The following is a 17,626-nucleotide window of genomic DNA, read 5'->3' as shown; positions in this document are numbered from 1 at the left end:
TAGAGGCTCTGGCGAGGCGAAAAATCACGTCCACATAGTTGGGGCTGCTTTGAATTCAGACAGGTTTGCTCGGGTTGAGTGATTTGACTCTGTCAAAGATAAATAAAGGACAAGATGCGAACGGCTGCATCATAAAGCTGGGTACATGAGTGCTGGGGACCATAGGTTTGAGGCCGCATACACGCCGCCACTTTGTGTATCAGAATGGAATAGAACACATCCCCTAATAGCGACCCTCCAAGGAAAGTTGGGGTTCATAAAGAGCCAAGAGACCGTGGGCAAGGCTTTCACCAAGAGCCCATGCGCAAGGGTTTTAGTTGGTGACAGTCTGCTGGGCAGAACCAGCACCATTCCAGCTCTCAACAGCGATGACCTGGAAGTTGAGAGCGCCAAGGTTCATACCATGGCTAGCCCAAGCATTGAAGTGGTTGTTGATGGTGACAGTACCACTGGGACGACCACCATTTCGAACAGAGATGTACTGGTTGAAAGTGCGCGTGCCCTGAATCGAAGGCGCATTGGTTCGCACATTCTCCCAGATGGTATAAGTGCCACCATCACTGGTCACAGTGCCCTTCTTCGTGCCCGTCTGCGAGAAACCGCCCGAGTCCTCAATGACGTAGTACTCAACAAGCGGGTTGGTGGTCCATCCGTAGACGGACAAAGTGCCCAAGCCGCGGGTGACGCTGAAAGAGCCGGAGTGGGTGATGGGGCTGCGAGAACCGGGGTTCCAGCCTACACCGACGACGAAGTCGTTGTTGGTGTTGAAATTGAGGTTGAAGCCGTTGCCCGAGGGCGTAAAGTTGACGGTACCTCCAGTTTTGTAGTTCTGGACGTAGTTGGTACGAGCTTCGAGGGACATGCCCCGGGCTTCGAGGGAGGCATTGAGGCGGGCTAGCATCAAGGGGTGCTCAGGGGCCAAGTAGAAGTCAGAGGGGCCACGTTTTTCCACGTGGGGTGGGAGGATCTCGTCGACTGGAGCTGCCGATGCGAGACCAAAGGCCGACAGGGCCAGGAGGATGGAGCGGGTGAAAATCATGGTGCAGTAGTCTTCAGTGCGAAATGCTTGGCATGCAGGCGAGGAAGCTTGGCGATTGAAAGGTGCATATTCAAGGGCTTGGCACGAGGTTCTTATACACATTGCTCGATGAAAATGGATGGATATGCATTGCGCGATACCTACTCTGAAACTACACAATGGCCCGGCTGAAATGCGGAGAGCCGGATGGTCTGGCTCCATTGGGACATTTGCCGCTAGCTTTAAAGACTTTCTTTCTTCTTTCGCCCTCGTATTTTGTTTGTCATTTCATCCCGATCTGTAATCGTTTGCCTTAAGAAATGGCTGTACAGCCAAATCCGCGACAGCGGATTGCTGGAAATAACACGGGGGCTGATGAATCCCACGGCGGGGTGCAGTGTAACGTCAGACCGGAGAATCTGCCGACGTTGCATCGTCTTCCGTCTTGGCAATCGGAGGCTTGGCGCCGAAAGGCTAATTGCCGGGCTGGTTTACACGGGACAGCCTGATTGGGATAATGTGAAACGACAAATTGGCCGCGTCAGCTCCCTGACTGTCGTAAATGCTGTGACGACCCGACCAACATCTTTTCCGGAACCGTTCAAGCAAGCAAGATAACTACATAGGTTTTCTTATTCTTGGCTTTCACCCGAGCGCCCCACGTGGGTGGATTTGGGGGAGCAGCCAACCCAGCGGCGGCGGCAATCAGGACACCCCCTCGAACCTTCTGTCCTTGGACATAACCCGTTCCAACACCAACCAGGGCCGCTTACAGTTGTTACCAATTGATCAAAGTTTGCGAGTTTTTGATACAACAAAGGCTAGAAGTAATAATGACTCGGACCATAGTTGCTGCAAAGGTTATATACATAGATCGGTGCTACTGCCCACGGAACATTACTTCACGGCTTGAAACTCCTCCGCGATTTGTCGCAAGTCCTGCAGCAGCGACCCAAAGGCAGAAATGGCAGATATCACGACCGCGAGGACGACCGGACCCGTCTGTGGATGTCCTGTGTGAATTGTTCTCCACCAATCAGCGAAAACGATAGGGCAGATGCAGATGACTCAGTGGTAGAAGACGACCCGACACCAAGATAGTCTGTACTATGGTGGCAGACCCCAGAAATTCCCCCTCTCTGTTCTTAGTGAAGACCTCATTCCGTCCGGGAACCATAGGCAGGGCTCTTGTCGTTGGAATTGGACCAATACATTTGTGGAACAACCACGGGATGTACAAGCTGGTTTACAGGCGTAAGGACTCTACTCAAAGAGATGTATTCTGAAGCCCGTACTCAGGTTACCGTCTTGGTATTCGTACTCTGGCCGCAATGTGGTCACGAATTTTGAGCCCCGTGTTGTCGCAAAATAGCTTGTTGAACTGCACTCAGGTAGCTTGGCTACACAGGGTAGAACTTATTAGACTGATGCTTCCGTCTTAGAAATGCTACAATAACTCGCTACCCAAATTGAGTAAGCACCGCATCCACGGACCCCGACTTCTGTCGTGAGCCTCTCTGAAGTCTGTGAACATTATCAAGTCGTTACTACTGCACTTAATCACTCCTTGATCAGGAGTATACAAGTATCGTGGCTCAAGAATGCCAAGGAGGATGTGTTTGGAATTCTCAGGGATAACTTGGGTCTGAACGCCTTGTGTTCGTTGGCTTGAAAGGGGACCATCGAGTAAGTGAAGACATGACTGGATTCTGTACCTTGGGCATTGTGCTGCGCGTGCATTGTCCCCACTAAGGCTGCGGGAAAAGCCAAAGGCGTTAATTGCAAGTATGCCTAAACTGCGGTTGATCCGGATTTCTGCGTCGCTTATTGAAACATCGCTTTTAGTCTAGAGTAACGCGGGAGGATGTTGTCGAGCCTGACGCCAGGACCTTTCGGGAGGCACTTCCGGCGTTGGCCTCATAACCCCTTCGACGTTTATTACCATTACAACACACAAACACCAGTCGCACAAGCACAATCATCGACATTGAATCACAATACACGTGACACTAATTAAGATCCGTATTGTCAGCATCACGAGGTGGACTTCATTGCAGCCCATGGCCAGCTGCTGCTGCAACAGGGAGGCTGATGTGGATAATATCCATGCCCTGCTGGAGGGATGGATACTTATGGGTTTTCGTTGTCGAGTTTCCTCTTCACTCGTTGATCAAATCTTCTACTGAACCTGGCACGTAACACTCTCGCTTGAGCAGAGAAAATGTTGGAACTTCGCGAACTCGCTCACGATTTGAGGAAGGCCAGGCCCTGATATTATGGTTCCCCACATTTTCGGGCACAGCTGGTCATCGATCCGCACAGTCATAACAACCTTGTGTAATAAGACGAGTTCAATCTGCATAGACAATAGCCACTCTTGATGAATGAATCCCCAAATCTGGAAGTGGACTGGGTGAGACGGACTTCCGGAACGAACGGGCTGCCGCCAATGTGTTCCTCTAAGGGCTTGGCTACTTCTCCAGCTACCGTTCCCCAGTCTATGAGATCAGCAATTTGCCGATCTGTGCGGGGAAGGGGATACACCCTTGCACAGATGGTAGCTGACCATGCTTGTCCCGTATCCTTCATGATCTTGGCCATCGTCCCCTGCAGACAACTGAGGTGTTCCTTCCCGTTACGGCGTGGCCAATCGGCCCGATTCCTCAAATACTTTCAAGCTTGGCTTCTGGGGTTGCGCATGGCACCTGTGTCGTAGAAACCTGTGCCACCCGTCAGGATATAAGAAGGCATATTGATTACCTTTCTCCGGACGTTCCAAGCATTCGTCTACCAATCGCTTACTGTAATTCTACTATGCCTTATTCGCTCTGGCCTTCTGTCAAGGCAGTCGTCACATTGATGCTCCACGCACAATGTGCGGCAGCTAAGATGACACCCATGGGCATGACCATGGCCATTGACGATGTCCCATACCACGTTCCCGTCGAACCAGTCGGGAAGCTGTCGTCTTGCGCCGGCCTCCAGGGCATTCCTGGCTCATACGATCTTACTCCTATCACTATATTCGACGTGCACCAAGCAAATTGTAGTGTTGAAACACTGAGTCAGTTCGTGGCCGACTATCTGGAGAAGGACGATGTCTTCAACGAGGGATTTCTTCAGGGGGTCTACTTTCGCAACAACGACGTCAATGTTACGATACCAGACATAGCCGCTCATCCGAATATCACTTGTATCAAGGCGATAACGACTGCCATGCTGGATATTCCCGCTGGTCCCTACGTCTTGTCTCAGTCTACTGGCGAGGTTTACATGCCTTACCGACTCTACTCAGACACCATGGGGGCATTTCACCAGGGTGTCATTGCCGCTGCGGATGGCCAGCACTGGATTCCGCTCCACTCCGCCGTCGCTGGGTCGTCTGCTGTCACTGTGGGTGTCCCCTCGCGCCTCTATCACAAGCCCACAGCCGATAAACCACTGGCTGGTGTCCGCCTTGGTGTCAAAGACCTGTACAATATCAAGGGTATCAAGACAGGCTTAGGCAGCCGTGCCTACTATGCCGTTTACCCCGAGGCCAATACTACTGCTGTTCCTGTTCAGCGTCTGGTTGACGCCGGTGCTATTGTTATTGGCAAGATGAAGCTGTCGCAATTTGCTGCTCCCGAAAACGCTAGGGACGCCATTGACTATCTGATGCCCTTTAACCCGCGCGGCGATGGCTATCAGGAAGTAACTTCGTCATCGTCGGGTCCCGCCGGCGGTATGGCTTCATATGACTGGCTTGATCTGGCGTTGGCATCAGATACAGGCGGTTCGATCCGCATCCCTGCCGAGTTCAATGGCTTATTTGGCAACCGACCAAGTTACGATACGGTACCTCTGACCGACGGCGTCCCGCTTGGTCCGCAGTTCGATACAGCGGGGTTCCTTGTCCGCGATCCTAAGCTTTGGCATGCTGCTTCAAAGGTCATGTACTCTGGTCTAGCCACTGGATACACAAAGCTACCAAGCAAGATTGTCACCTATGAACTACCCACAACCGACACCCCTGATCTCACAGACGCGCAGAAGCTTGTGGTCCAGTTCGTCGATAAAGTCAGCAACCATCTCTCAGCTACAATATCAACCTACAATCTCTCCAAACACTGGGCCGAAACGCGACCATCAGGCACGCCCGAGAACAACAACGATTTACTCAACATAACATGGCCAATCCTCGCAGCTCAAGAACAAATCCGTGGAATTCGCGACCCTCTGTTCAAGGCATATGCCGCCAAATACGACAGCCGAACCCCCTTTGTCAACGATTGGACAAACGCCTCATGGCACTGGGCCTCTCAGTTTCCTGACCTCATCGACGAAGCCGCCAACAACAAGACAATATTTATGGACTGGTGGAACACCGTCGCTCTTCCCAACAACACGGATTCTTGCTCCGAAAGTGTGTTTTTGTATGTTTTCAACGCGGCCCAGCCGACATATCGTACCGCATTGCCTCAAGGCAGCTCGGGGATTCCCTTGGGGTTGAACACAATGTTTATCTCGCCCATGGCAGGGAACCCAGACTTTGTGGTTCCCATTGGCCAGGTGAAATATTATAGCAGTATTTCGCAGCATGAAGAGGTACTCCCCGTTTCAGTGAGGCTCATGGCTGCTAGGGGCTGTGACCTTATGCTGTTGGATTTGATCAACGAGCTTGTTGATGCTGGGATTGTCCCACAGGTTAAGACTGGGACTAGTGTGCTTGAAGGGGGGGACATCTATGTTTAAAATCCGCGAATGTCTGTTTATGACTAGAGATTATTCATCAGAAGTGGTCTGCCATCGTCCTAAGGGGAGATGCATAGAAGAAGAAACTCGGTGGCTGTTGTACAAAGGGAATGCTCTCTCAGCTGTCTACAGACATATGCACGTGCGGTATCCTATACGACACCTGACTCTCCGCTTTAATTCGCTCTGATGAGATCCTCTATGTCTTGAGTACGTAGTGTAATACCTCTGCGCAGTCGATGCCGGTCCTTGTCGCTTACCCTTAATACTTCCCAACTCGCCCACAGCACCGCACCTTGTGGCGTATGAGGAATGGATCGATACAGGCTCTCTGTTGCCCCATCTCTTCCGAGATCTTTGTAAGACTGGCTAACTAAAACGCCCGAAATTCTCTGGCCAAATTCGTGTTCATCTATATCTCATGGGGGACCCCTAAAAGCTCACTGCGGAGGATGCTTGCAGCATTGTTGCATCGTGAGAGTCGTCGATATGTACCGCAATGTACATCTGACTGTGAGCAAGTCCCGAGGTCATTGAGAGTCACTTCATGATCCATTTATGGGTTTTGCTATATTGAGGGTGATAACGTAAGCCTTTTTCATAGCATTAGTGGTTTAGTGGTAAAATCCATCGTTGCCATCGATGGGCCCCGTGTTCGATTCACGGCTGATGCATTTTTGATGCTTTTTGTTGCATACAACTCAGGGTCGCTCCCAGTCTGCACTCACGCAATCCGAATCACAGCAGTTGGAGGCCGTTTCAAATGGCGCAGATGTCAATTTCTTTTGGACGTCTTTTGGACGGCGGAGCGCAGAAGGCTCACTCACATACAAGCCACACTGGGCTAAATCGTGACTCAAGTGCCCCCACACTAGACGGCTTATCCAGTTCCATCCGCCACTGACTCCAATGCTGCTTGCAGGCAATGTTTCGTGGCGCAACAGTTCTAGACAACGATCGGGGAATTGTTGTGTAGAGTCGTTCAACACACGCCATTGCATATTTTGGTATGTGGGGGTTTGATTGGCAGTACAGTGAGATTGATGACTCATGACCGGTATCTTTCAGATGGACCACGAACACTTCTCCAATGACCGGAATCTGGATCCTTGAAGTAGCCCGGCTGGAGACAGTAGAGAACTGCATACACAGGGAAAACACATAACTCCTTATCGGGAAAGAAACCTCCTTGAGAATCAGCCTCGAGCACCTTTGTAGCAGCCCCACAATGTCCAAACATCCGGCACTTGGCATCACCTCCAGTCTCCCCCTCATCACCGCGACAAACCCAGACAAGCACAGCGAAGAGCCTGGCAGAGAATACAGGAGAATTCCCATCCTCGGCCTAGGTGTATACCGCATCAAGCCGTCGCCAGACGGGGTATGCCAGGCTGCGTGCCGCGCCGCCCTTGAGGCTGGATACCGCCACATTGACACGGCCAGGCTATATCGAAACGAGCCACAGGTCTGTGAAGCCGTCGGCGCATTCATTCTTGGAACGGTTGGAACCGAGTTGGAATATGATTCAGCGACAGTAGGTCGTATAAGCACGACCGACCGCACGCTGTCAAGGAAAGATATCTTCTTGACGACAAAGATTCGCGAAAGCACGGGTGATGAAGAGCGGGACTACAAGACGGCGCTGAAGTGCGTCGAGAGGCTGGCTGGCACAGCGGAATCATGCGTGTCTACAACAACAACTTTGGGAAGCACGGTCAACCCCGAGGATAAGCATGGTGCTGGAATGGAAACAGAGGAGGGCCGGGGACCACGCCCAAAGAAACGCAAGACCACAGATGCCCAATCCACAGCATCCCATGACACATCACGAAGGCCGCCACATTCAAAGTCCCCAGCAAGCCCATACGTCGATCTCCTCCTCATTCACCAGCCTCCATCCACCCTCCAGGCCCGCAAGGCTCTCTGGCACGCCCTTGAACGCCTCCAGCGCGAAGGTCGCGCGCGCAGTATCGGCGTGAGCAATTACCGCATTGAGCACATTGAGGAGATGAAGACCTACGCCAGGAACACTTGGCCGCCATGCGTCAACCAGATCGAAGTACATCCTTGGTTTCAACAGGCTGAGTTGACCGAGTACTGCGCTTCGCACGGGATTGTCGTTGAGGCTTTTGCTCCTCTTGCGCAAGGAAAGTATTTTGTGGACAGTGCGGCTGATGATGTCGACGATGAGCGCGATAAGCATGGAGACAAGAGTGCCCTGGTTCGAATTGCACGGAAGCATGGCAAGACGCGGGCGCAGGTGCTGATCCGGTGGAGTCTGCAGAAGGGGTTTGTTGCCCTGCCCAAGAGCTCTAGACCGGAGAGGATACGCGAAAATGCCGACGTCTTTGATTTCGAGCTTGATGGTGCCGAAATGAGCGCCCTTGGTGGGCTTGATCATGGTGGGACGGCGGGAGCGACGTACAAATGGAACAAAGCCTGAAGTTCCAGGAAGCGGAGGTCCATTCAGGAATGCTTCATGGCAAGCTTTGCCACCAGTTGTCTTGCGAAAGTCAAAATGGGGTATATTGTAAATAAACATGAGTGGAATGCGCCTTATGTGAAACTCTTGTCAAGAAGTGCCCGCTAGGAATTCAATGCTGTACTGTATGAAGACCTTACATCTCGCGTCCACGACAGGGTCAGCTTGGGCAGACCTAAGGCTTCCCATGAAGTACGCGTGATATTTCTGCTCTCACATCCCAGAAGAAGTTCTGCAGGATGCCAAGGTGGAAGATACGGCAGAATTCTAGGTCTTCCTCGGGGAGACTAGCATCGGAAACGTCGCTCGCGGAGCCAAGCAGCTCTGCCAGTATTTCACGATATATGCCGGGATCGGCCGCGTATGGTCGCGGCCATATCCAAACCTCTCTTTCGCTTGCTGCAGCAGCCGCCTCGCCAATCAGACTTGCCCATATCAGCAACCCGCGGGCGCTCAGGACGGGATGATACTCTGTACTGTCGTGGATGTGCATGCAGGAGATGTCCTTGCTGGACGAGGGCGAGCCCCGGTTGTAGCCATGCAACCACACTGAAATTCGACGAAGGTGTCCATTCAACAACCATAAATGGTTGACATGTTGGTCCCATCTCTCACGGGCGCCTCCTTTGACCATCTTGAAGAATAGTAGTCCCGAGATCCTCAGTGCTTCTTCCACTGAGTCGCTGATGCTGAGCACAAAAAACCGTTTGCTGTCAACCACAAAATGGTCTTGCGTCATGTCTGTGCTCCGCAAATGAATGAACGCCTCGGAAGGTGTGAGCATCCGAGGGGATGTGAGCAAACGGTTGATCAAGTAAAAATGGGACTCGGTTAGCCTGGGAAGCTCAATCCGTTGCATGGTCCCCGTCTTCGAAGCGGTCTCTGTGACATGAGCCATATACGCTATCTCCACGAAAGTCTCTCTCACAGTCGAATCGATGCTGCTTTGCGAAAAGACTGCCCGGACTCTGTTGGCACAGTGGTCCCGTGTCTCTGATGATAGAGATGACCAGATCGGCTCATAAGCCCACGAGAATGAAAATCTGGGTTGCTCTATCCGCTCAAAAGCACCCTTGATGTCGGCTCTTGAACTAATCATCAGCACCGATACCCTGCGATGCGCGATATGAGCACTCACTTCCGGATGTGTAGTTGGACTAATGGCGGAAACATATGCAAGCCGCCTGTCGACGCCATAAGTCTGACGAGTCCGTCCATATGTAGCTGCCACTCGTTGTACTTCCCCGTCACTGTCTATTTCAAATATTAGCATCTGACCAAGTTGTTCAACGGGGAAGCGCAAACCAACAGCGAGCAACGCAAGAGTGCCTATGGACTGAACGATGACGACCTGCCAATCAAGCCCGCGCTGAAAGCCGCTGATCAGAAATCTGGTGAGTTGGCTTAAGTGTGACCGCCTTTCGTCTAAGTCATCGAGTGCTCGACCACCACGATGCAATATGTCGAACAAAGACGTCATTGCCGTGATTGATCGTCGCACCACTGCCTCCGAGATCAGGTTCTGAAGTCCTGCGGCTACAGGTGGGACCATTGGAAGAGAACCTTGGGGGTAGAAGCGTATTGGGCTCGAGAACATGCTGGCAGGCAGAATGTGAACAGCCATGAGCTCGCTGGGCGGGAGCAAAGTTCTTGGTATTGTGTAAACGCCCAAAGTCTTCCGTGAGTAGGAACCCGTTTCACGGTCTATCGAGAGACAATCATGCACATGATCGTGTGGGTTTCTGATGTCTGACTTGGACCCGGGCGCGCGAGCTGCGCGGTGGGCTGCCGGCTTCCTGCCAGGCTTCCGTTTGCCAACAATTTGAGCGAATATTTGCTGGCTTGCCTCTTTCGAAGACATATTCACCCAAGGCGTGCCATTGTGGCGCTCTCGCAGAACCTTGAAGTTCTTATGCGTGCTGACCACGATGCCGTTGTTGGGCTGTGCTGTCTGAACGTGGTACATTCTGGATATGTGCAGGGGCGTTGAAGGGTGGACGAGGCTTCGATCATGCAACCCAAAGTCGGCGGAAGACATGGCGTTGGCGAAGCACTGGAGATTGAGACAGCCCCTAGGGACCAGCACCAAGAGGGGCTGGCAATAAGCATGAAAGAGTAGTAGAAGTTCGGCCCAGGCGGATCTTGTGGTGGCAGGGGAGCAGGATGACAGCCATGCCGCCCTAGTCGATCCAATCTCACGATAACATAAGCATAAATAAGCATAAATAGGCATCAACCGGCAGGTCATTCGCATATACTGCAGGTTGTATGTGACCAGCCTGGCAGCCTCTTGAGCGTGGCATGCAGGTAGGCTCCATGACGCAATCCTACAGCTCCTGCAGCTGTCGTGAACGGTCTGTTCAAACGGCAGCTCGGCGATACGAACACCGGAAGGAAGCCTGGGGGGGCCAAGCCTCGCAATGCTGACAGTTGGGGGCGAAATACGTTGCGCGACAGGGATCTGTATGGTGGGCTCGCCGCTGCCTAGGCTTGGCCAAGCAGTACCAGTATCAGGTCGGCGGTGGCATCAGAGTGATCATGGTTTAAAAAGCCAAGTTCAACTTCGTTTACAAAGTGGCCTTCGCGTCGTGACGGCAGGCACGCAGCCTCAGTTGGCGACGTGGCATGCGTCTGTGGTGCGTCTCACGGATATCCAGAAGTCACCTGCGTCAGGAGGCTCCCGAGATCCTTCGCACAGCGCGATGTGACTTGACCTGTTTGTGCTTATGTAATCGCGGAGCTTGCACACTGCCGTTGCCGAGCGGGCCCCCACATGCCCCTCCATGGGATTTTTTGAGTGGTTGACTCACAACCACCAAGCGTTTCGCAGCTGTGAGCTGTCCAGCGCATCACGACCGTTCAAGCTTTCTCTGGCTAACTCCGCGAACTCCAGCAATCGACACCTGCCTCCACCATGGCTCCTAAAGCAGCCGCCGGCAAGAAGGCTGGCAAGGGAGGCGCTGCCGGTGACGAGAAGCGCGAAGATGTGCTCCAGGCCGTTGTGCGTACTCGGTGCCCCGCTATCCGTATCCCGCGTCTTCTTTTGCGAGTGACGACATAGTCGCAAGGCTCACTGCTAACGACTGTATGACACGCGTCTCCAGATCATCGCCGACAGCTTTCAAGACCGTTTCCAGCCCTTCACCCTCGAGAAGCCAAGAGTGAGTCCACTTTGCCCGACCATTTCTTCCGTGATGTCTAGTAGTGATGCTAATTGTACCTTTGGTAGTGTCTGCTTCCTCTCGCCAACGTGCCTCTGATCGAATACACCCTCGAGTACCTTGCCATGAACGGCGTGCAAGATGTCTTCATCTACTGCGGCGCCCACCACGAGCAAATAGAGCGATATATCCACGACTCGAGATGGTCCACGGCGTCAAGAACCACTCCCTTTGCGGCCCTCGAATTCATTCGTGTAGCGGATGCCCGGTCGATTGGCGACTTCCTTCGAGATCTCGATAAGCGGAACATCATCGGCGGCGATTTCATTTTGGTGCACGGTGATGTCGTGTCCAACATTCCTCTCGACGGCGCGCTTGCAGCGCATCGTGCACGGAGAGAGGCCAATCGTGACTCATGCATGACCATGATCCTTCGGGAGACGGGTGAGGAGGAACACAACAGCAGATCCGCAGGCTTGACGCCTGTCTTTGTGGTCGATCCCAAGGCGAAGCGCTGTCTACACTACGAGGAGATGCACCCCCTACAGAGCGACCACTACGCGATACTCGACCCCGACTTTCTCAAAAACCCCGAACTACAGATCAGGACGGACCTCATCGATGCCCAAATCGACATCTGCACACCGGACGTGCTGGCACTTTGGTCCGAGAGTTTTGACTACGAGCTGCCTCGAGCCAATTTCCTTCACGGCGTGCTGAAAGACTTTGAACTCAACGGCAAGATGATACACACAGAGATTGTTACAGAAGGATATGAGGCGCGAGCATCAAACCTGCAGATGTACGACGCCATCAGTCGGGATGTCATCCGGGGATGGACCTACCCGTTCTGCCCAGAGTCCAACTTCATGAGGGGCCAAACGTATCAACTTCAGTCTGGAAACGTGCATGCTGAGGATGACGTCTCCATTGCTGCTGACGCGCAAGTTGAAGATTGCATCATTGGTCGCGACACACGAATCGACCAGGGCAGCACGATATCGAACTCGGTACTAGGTCGGAATTGCCGGATCGGGCGCAACGTGCGGATAACGGACAGCTACATCTGGCACGACGTGACCATTGAAGATGATGCCGTGATCGAGCATGCCGTCATTGCGGACATGGGCAAGATTGGCAGCCGGTCGCAAGTAGGATCGGAGTCGCTATTGTCCTTTGGCGTCCAGATCAGCGACAACATCACGATCCAGCCGCAGACAAGGATTGCTTTACTATCGCACAACCTTGAGCCTGTGCAGCCGGATACCAGCTTGGTGGGATCTTCAGGAAAGGGGGCCTCATTCCGCAATCCGGAAGAGGATGAGGTTGATGATGAGGATCCTGCGAGGCTGCAGACTTCACTCCGCTTGCATCTGTCCATGTTCGACATCGAGACTTCATCGGTCTCAACGTTGGCTGATGACGACCTGTTATCCGACGACGACTCACAAGCCGGCTTCTCACAACCTACAGAGCGCTCCCGGTTATCATCGTTTGCATCGGACGACTCGGGCAATGCCAACTTCTCCTCATTCCACGCCGATGCTGTGCACGGCTTGCTGGAAGCCCTCCGCAACCCCACGAGCGACTTCAGTGCCGAGAAGCTCGAGTTTACCTCGCTGCGCCTGGCCAACAACGCCTCGGACGCCGCCATGCGCCGCGCCGTGGCCACAGCGTTTGTGCGACACGGCACGGAGCTGATGAATGCCGAGACCGGCGCGCTCGACGCTTCGCGTGCGGCCAAGCAGGTCCTGACGGCCAAGAAGGGCGCCTCGGAGTTTGTCTCCGAGGTCGGCGTCGGTGGCGAGGATGTCTCGGAGCAGGTCGAGTTTGCGCTGGCGGTGCAAAAGGCCTGTGCGAGCACCGTCAAGATTGTCGAGGCGACGAAGGCGGGCAGCCTGCTCGCGGCGCTGTTCCAGCACATGTACGACCTCGACATCCTCGAGGAGGAAGGAATCGTGGGCTGGTGGGGCGACGAGCGCAGCCAGGCAGGAGACGAGGCGATGAGTGCCGTGCGAGAGAAGTGCAAGGTCCTGGTAGAGTGGCTCGAGAATGCGGACGAGGAGAGCAGTGATGAGGACGATGAGTAGGAAGCGGAGATTTGGGAACTCGGGATAGAACAAGCACGAATATCGTCGCCATCATTAAGAAGCACGCCTTGTTTACTACCGTGGCGGAGTGCGATGATCTATGTGAGGTCGTTTGTCCCTGGAGGTAATAGGCATGGAATGACAGTTGTTCTTGCGAGACGCCAAGCAGGTTTGTCCCAGCGTTGAAAGACCAACGCATGCACGGCGTTTCTCGCTACAGTACCAATCACTGGCCTCCATGCAAACGGCGAGTAAGCTTCGACAAACTTCTCGTCAGATAGACGCCTGGTGGAAGCTGAGGGGGCGGCCTCGTCATAAGATTAGTGGAGCGCAGAAAAGATGGCATATGGCCGGAGTTTCTCTCTCACTGCAGAGATCAGATACGCTCGGTTCGTGGATCACATGCGTGCGCTGCTTGTTGTAGACGATTGTATCGTTTATTGCTAAACCTGGACTGCCACGGAAATCCTCAACATCTATGTAGAACCAAGCCGAGTGAACGAGGGAAAGCAATAAAGTGGAACGCTATCTAGAAGGCAAAGACGGAGAACAAAACCAAGAGGCAACGACAACAAACCGCTGGCGAGAAGAAGAAGAAGGACTGAGAGAAAAGATCATGACGGGGGCATATACAGGCGTGAAACATCGTGAATCAACAAGAGTCTTTTCTCGTCCCTTCTTGGGTCGAACAAAGGAAAAGTGCTCAAGGAATAACATGAAAATAAATCGTTAGGCGGCCGCAGCAATGGGAGGCGCCGCTGCCATGGCCGCTGGGAGGTCGATTGCCTCTGGTTCTCCTGGAGGTGGGAGGAGCCCTTCCACGGGGGTGAATCGCCACTCGGCGTGCGACGCATACGCGGGCGGCAGCTGGTCTCCGTCCCCGTCTCTGTCCCCGTATGCGTCCTCGTCATTCAGACCCTCCTCCTCCTCCTCCTGCTGTGTCGCGGGCCCGACGGCCATGATGACGTCCTCGCCCTCGGCGGCGATCTCGTGGTACACGGGCAGATCCTCCATGATGTCGCTGGGGAGCTCGAGCGGGGCGTGGATCGTGACGCCCAGCGTCTTCTGGATGTGCGCCGTCTGGCCCGCCACGGCGAGCGTCATGCTGATCTCGAGCCGGTGCACCTGGCGGATCGAGATTGTGCGGAACGAGGACGACACGTGGGCGGTTCCCGGCAGGTCGAGGTAGTGCGTCCACGCGTTGGAGGGCCCAAAGGGCTCGGAGAGGGCCGGTGGTGGCGGCTGGGCGGCGGATCCATGCGTGGGATTTGCTGATGATGAAGAAGAAGATGGTGACGATGGCGACGAGGATGGCGATGAGGATGAAGTGCTGGACACGCAGGTTGTCGTCACAGCATGCGGGCTGCTGATGATGTGTGTCGGGGCGCGGGCGTGGACGACCGAGACCAGCTTGACGGTATAATCCTTGACTGTCACTCCCGGGGGTGTGATGTCCGGGGAGAAGCTGCCCTCGCGGGGCTTGACCGCCACCTTGATCCGCGTGTACTCGGAGCGGTGAATGTGTGTGGGCACCGAGTACGCCCAGTCGTAGATGCACCCAATCGTCTTGCCCGGCGGGAATATGCCGAGCCGCTTCTTCGCCGGCGCGGCTGGGGCTCCTGCCTCGGGCTCCAGAGAGGTCTGCGGGATGCTGAACTCGCCCCGGAACTCGAGTCTCCGGGCCCGGACCCGGCGGGACACGCGGGGCTGCTCGTAGCGGATGCTGGGCTCGTAGGCAGGCTCCGGGACCACGATCTTGACCCGCATGTCGGGCATGGTGACGCGCAGGCTCAGCTTGTACTCGACAAAGGCGTTGAAGCGGTTGTTAAAGCGAGTGCTCGACGTCTTGGTCGAGGGCGGGAGCGTCTGCCGCAGGTCCAGGTCGAACCGGGCATCGTCCTCGTCCCAGGCGTGCAGGGCCTTGGTCTCGATCCGTTCGGGGAGGGTCAGCTCGAAGCGCTGGCCCTGGCAGTCGCCCTTGGTGATGCGGATCGAGCCATTGAAGATCTCCTTGGTCTTGCTGAACAGAGGCACGCGGCCACGGTGGACGTGGTTGGTGTCGAGGATTTTGGTCTTGAGGCGGCCGTGGAAGATGACGCTGATGCGCAGAGGGCCAAACAGCTCGTGGTCCGCCGGCAGACCTTTGCCTGGCTCGTACCACAGGCACACGCGGCCAGTGATGGGCTCGGAAGAGCCACAGTAGAGATGTGAAGGCTTGTCCAGCACAGCCTTGGCGCGGAGAGTTCCCAGAGACATGATGGTGTCTTGGTTCGTGTGAAGCAGCCAAACAAGAGAGAGAAAGTCTGGCAGGAGGAAACGCACAATCAAAGGCTCAACCTCTGCAGTGGTCCAGAGACAAATCAAGTCAGCACGACCTTGTGAGGATCAACCAGGCACACAAGTCAAGAAGAAGGTGGCAAGAGTCAGGTTATGCAGGAACATGGCAGTTTATCAGCTTCAACCCCATCGAGCCGTGTGGGGGAGACAGAGACTTGTCGGTGGACATCTGGACAAACGCCATGTCTTTCCCACATGTCGACAGGCTTTGTTATCCCTTCGCCAGCCGCTAGCCATGGAGTCTAGCCCATTGGGGATACGCAACTGGCAACCGGCGACGGAGCCGATGCGCCGGGGCATTACGGCGTGCCTGGCAGATGCACTAAGTATGGCGTGGGGCAGGCGAAGGGGGGGAGAACGAGCTGCTCGCGGGTGAGATGATAAGTTGTTTCTGTTGTCTCACACAAGCGAGAGTCTAGAATGTTGGCGTCGACCCTGTCGAGAGTTCCGGGGCGCTGGGCCCTGGCCGTGGCATGCAGATGCAGGGGCAGGGGCGGTTCAGGCCAGGGCTCAGGAGCGGTCGTCCTGCTTGGAGCTTAGCCTGTTTGGCTGTGGATGGCCGCGTGTCTTATCGGGCTGGTCGAGGCTTTAGGATGCTCTGTGGCTGTCTTGGCTATCGCTGGGTGGGCTGGGTTGTTTGACTCGACATCTCACGGGCAAAGTCCGGGGGCCAGTATGTCACGATGATTTACTCGACCTCACGTTGGCTTCCTTGGCTCGATAGTTGAAAAGTAACGTAGGAAGCCGCAGTCCTGGCTCTCCCGGTTCCTACTCATATGGGCGATGGTAAACGAGTGGCAGAGACACTGATAGTTGTGAACCCCGCTGGCGTCAAAGGTTATCTCTCAGCCTCAGCTGGGCATGTCAGGGGTCCTGCGCCCATGCCTTCCGGGGAAGCAGTGAGCCTACTGCCAACATACTCGCTTCCCCGGCCCACCGTCCCACCTCTCCGCTCCTCGCTGGTGCTTGTCGTTTGCTGTGCGATGCTTCAGGGCCTCTCTACACCTTCCCAACCAGGTTGCAACCATGATGGCCCTCGGCTGGTTGGGCGTCCCCCCATTCTTGCGCGACAAGCAATAAACACCTGCAGCCTTCACCAATCAGGACTCCAGCACAGCTCAGTTGTGCAGCACGGCCTGGAGTTCATCCCTGTTGTCCCTGCAGCCGGAGAAAACAGACGCCGTCTTGAGCCGTATGGGAGAGACGACAAGAACTCTCTCCTTGGTGTGGCCACTTCTACCCATGGAGGAGAGCTGTCACCTCCAGGAAAGACTTGCCCGAGAGGCGTCGTCGCTAGTCGTCGCGGGCAGCCACAAGCGCAGTCTACACGCGAAGCGGTACAGCAACACCAGGAAGGCTGTGCCTGTCTGTTGCTGCACCAGCCTCCACACCGACCCGTCAATCTTCAGCCGGGTCGGACAGGACCCCGACCGGGTTTTATCCGGTGGCACAACCGCGTCCACATCGTGGGGAAGACAAAGACGCTGAGAAATGCCTCATATCCCGCAGACAATTGAATCCGTGGCGCCACTCGTATACCCACAGATGCAGGCACCGACGGTCGTTCTTGGCCGTGGGGTAGAAACAAAGATCGTGGGGACGGACGATGCACACAGCCTGCCGGAACAGAAGGGCGCTGTCGGGGCATGCGTGAGTTTACGGAAGAGAGAGACTTGGAGCTAACCGATCGGCCCAAGCTCTGATTTTCCCCAGGCAAAGATGGTTGTGTCCCGACTCGGAACTGGCGCAGCACTCACAAGCAACCCCAGATCACTGCAGAACTGCTCCGGCCCCTGGCTGGTTG

The 17,626-nt window shown here is 54.7% G+C and overlaps 7 protein-coding genes and 1 non-coding gene across 8 annotated transcripts; 5 read left to right on the top strand and 3 right to left on the bottom strand.

Annotated features, from left to right (window-relative positions):
- Window positions 1–54: 54 nt before the first annotated feature.
- On the bottom strand, window positions 55–1,090 carry B0I36DRAFT_325007 (putative endo-1,4-beta-xylanase 1 precursor). Its single transcript, XM_046154185.1, has one exon. It carries the CDS (start codon window positions 1,037–1,039, stop codon window positions 314–316), a length of 726 nt encoding a protein of 241 aa, XP_046011367.1. The 5' UTR covers window positions 1,040–1,090; the 3' UTR covers window positions 55–313.
- Window positions 1,091–3,907: 2,817 nt separating this feature from the next.
- On the top strand, window positions 3,908–5,752 carry B0I36DRAFT_363669 (amidase signature domain-containing protein; the record flags this gene model as incomplete). The annotated part of the gene is made up of 1 exon (XM_046158847.1): window positions 3,908–5,752. One exon carries the CDS (start codon window positions 3,908–3,910, stop codon window positions 5,750–5,752), a length of 1,845 nt encoding a protein of 614 aa, XP_046011366.1.
- A 603-nt stretch (window positions 5,753–6,355) lies between these two features.
- On the top strand, window positions 6,356–6,426 carry B0I36DRAFT_t106. The gene has a single exon. It is a non-coding gene; the product is annotated as a tRNA-Gly (tRNA).
- A 554-nt stretch (window positions 6,427–6,980) lies between these two features.
- B0I36DRAFT_244499 (putative aldo-keto reductase) lies at window positions 6,981–8,195 on the top strand (the record flags this gene model as incomplete). The annotated part of the gene is made up of 4 exons (XM_046150061.1): window positions 6,981–7,221; window positions 7,291–7,438; window positions 7,613–7,917; window positions 7,960–8,195. 4 exons carry the CDS (start codon window positions 6,981–6,983, stop codon window positions 8,193–8,195), a joined length of 930 nt encoding a protein of 309 aa, XP_046011365.1.
- A 107-nt stretch (window positions 8,196–8,302) lies between these two features.
- Window positions 8,303–9,804, bottom strand: B0I36DRAFT_128139 (uncharacterized protein). Its single transcript, XM_046148156.1, has 3 exons — window positions 9,544–9,804; window positions 9,373–9,484; window positions 8,303–9,319 (listed from the first exon to the last, which is right to left on the bottom strand). Exons 2-3 carry the CDS (start codon window positions 9,450–9,452, stop codon window positions 8,410–8,412), a joined length of 990 nt encoding a protein of 329 aa, XP_046011364.1. The 5' UTR covers window positions 9,453–9,484; window positions 9,544–9,804; the 3' UTR covers window positions 8,303–8,409.
- A 1,528-nt stretch (window positions 9,805–11,332) lies between these two features.
- B0I36DRAFT_246176 (nucleotide-diphospho-sugar transferase) lies at window positions 11,333–13,485 on the top strand (the record flags this gene model as incomplete). The annotated part of the gene is made up of 2 exons (XM_046150210.1): window positions 11,333–11,395; window positions 11,464–13,485. Coding segments are annotated over 2 exons (2,085 nt in total), but the record flags the coding sequence as incomplete, so codon positions are not given.
- A 729-nt stretch (window positions 13,486–14,214) lies between these two features.
- On the bottom strand, window positions 14,215–15,741 carry B0I36DRAFT_363666 (uncharacterized protein; the record flags this gene model as incomplete). Its single annotated transcript, XM_046158846.1, has 1 exon — window positions 14,215–15,741. One exon carries the CDS (start codon window positions 15,739–15,741, stop codon window positions 14,215–14,217), a length of 1,527 nt encoding a protein of 508 aa, XP_046011362.1.
- Window positions 15,742–16,598: 857 nt separating this feature from the next.
- B0I36DRAFT_350015 (uncharacterized protein) lies at window positions 16,599–17,339 on the top strand (the record flags this gene model as incomplete). Its single annotated transcript, XM_046156852.1, has 1 exon — window positions 16,599–17,339. One exon carries the CDS (start codon window positions 16,599–16,601, stop codon window positions 17,337–17,339), a length of 741 nt encoding a protein of 246 aa, XP_046011361.1.
- Between the last annotated feature and the right edge of the window lie 287 nt (window positions 17,340–17,626).

The sequence above is a fragment of the Microdochium trichocladiopsis genome (assembly GCF_020744255.1).
Source record: "Microdochium trichocladiopsis strain MPI-CAGE-CH-0230 chromosome Unknown B0I36scaffold_6, whole genome shotgun sequence".
Classification (NCBI taxonomy): Eukaryota; Fungi; Ascomycota; class Sordariomycetes; order Xylariales; family Microdochiaceae; genus Microdochium; species Microdochium trichocladiopsis.
This window is presented reverse-complemented; position numbering and strand designations above follow the sequence as displayed.